The 401-nt window shown below is 67.3% G+C and overlaps 1 protein-coding gene across 1 annotated transcript; it reads right to left on the bottom strand.

The window, feature by feature from the left end:
* Positions 1 to 14: 14 nt before the first annotated feature.
* On the bottom strand, positions 15 to 398 carry LOC108540001 (alpha-internexin-like; the record flags this gene model as incomplete). Its single annotated transcript, XM_017888984.1, has 1 exon — positions 15 to 398. A coding segment is annotated over one exon (384 nt), but the record flags the coding sequence as incomplete, so codon positions are not given.
* Between the last annotated feature and the right edge of the window lie 3 nt (positions 399 to 401).

Raw genomic sequence — 401 nt, 5'->3', positions numbered from 1 at the left:
TCTCGATGGCGCGCCTGCAGCTGGCGCCGGTACTCGTGGATCTCCTCGCGGCTCGCCCGGATGGCCTCGGTGCTGCGCGCCTCCTGCTCGTTCAGGTTGGCGAACTTGGCCTTGTACCATTCTTCCGCGGACTGCAGGTTCTTAGCGGCCAAGGCCTCATACTGGGCACGGATCTCCCTCAGCGCCGAGGTCTGATCTGGTTTAGCCACAGCCACGTCCACCTCGGCCGCCGCCTGCGACGACGCCTGAAGCGTGGCCAGCAGCTCAGCTACCTCCTCGTCGTGCACCTGGCGCACGAAGGCCAGCTCGTCCAGCAGCGACTCCACCTTCTTTTCCAGATCCAGGCGGGCCAGCGTGGTGCCGTCCACGTCGCGCTGCTGCGCCTTCAGGGCGCGCTCGGC

This window comes from Rhinopithecus bieti, unplaced genomic scaffold (genome assembly GCF_001698545.2).
Source record: "Rhinopithecus bieti isolate Rb0 unplaced genomic scaffold, ASM169854v2 scaffold_19072, whole genome shotgun sequence".
Classification (NCBI taxonomy): domain Eukaryota; kingdom Metazoa; phylum Chordata; class Mammalia; order Primates; family Cercopithecidae; genus Rhinopithecus; species Rhinopithecus bieti.
This window is presented reverse-complemented; position numbering and strand designations above follow the sequence as displayed.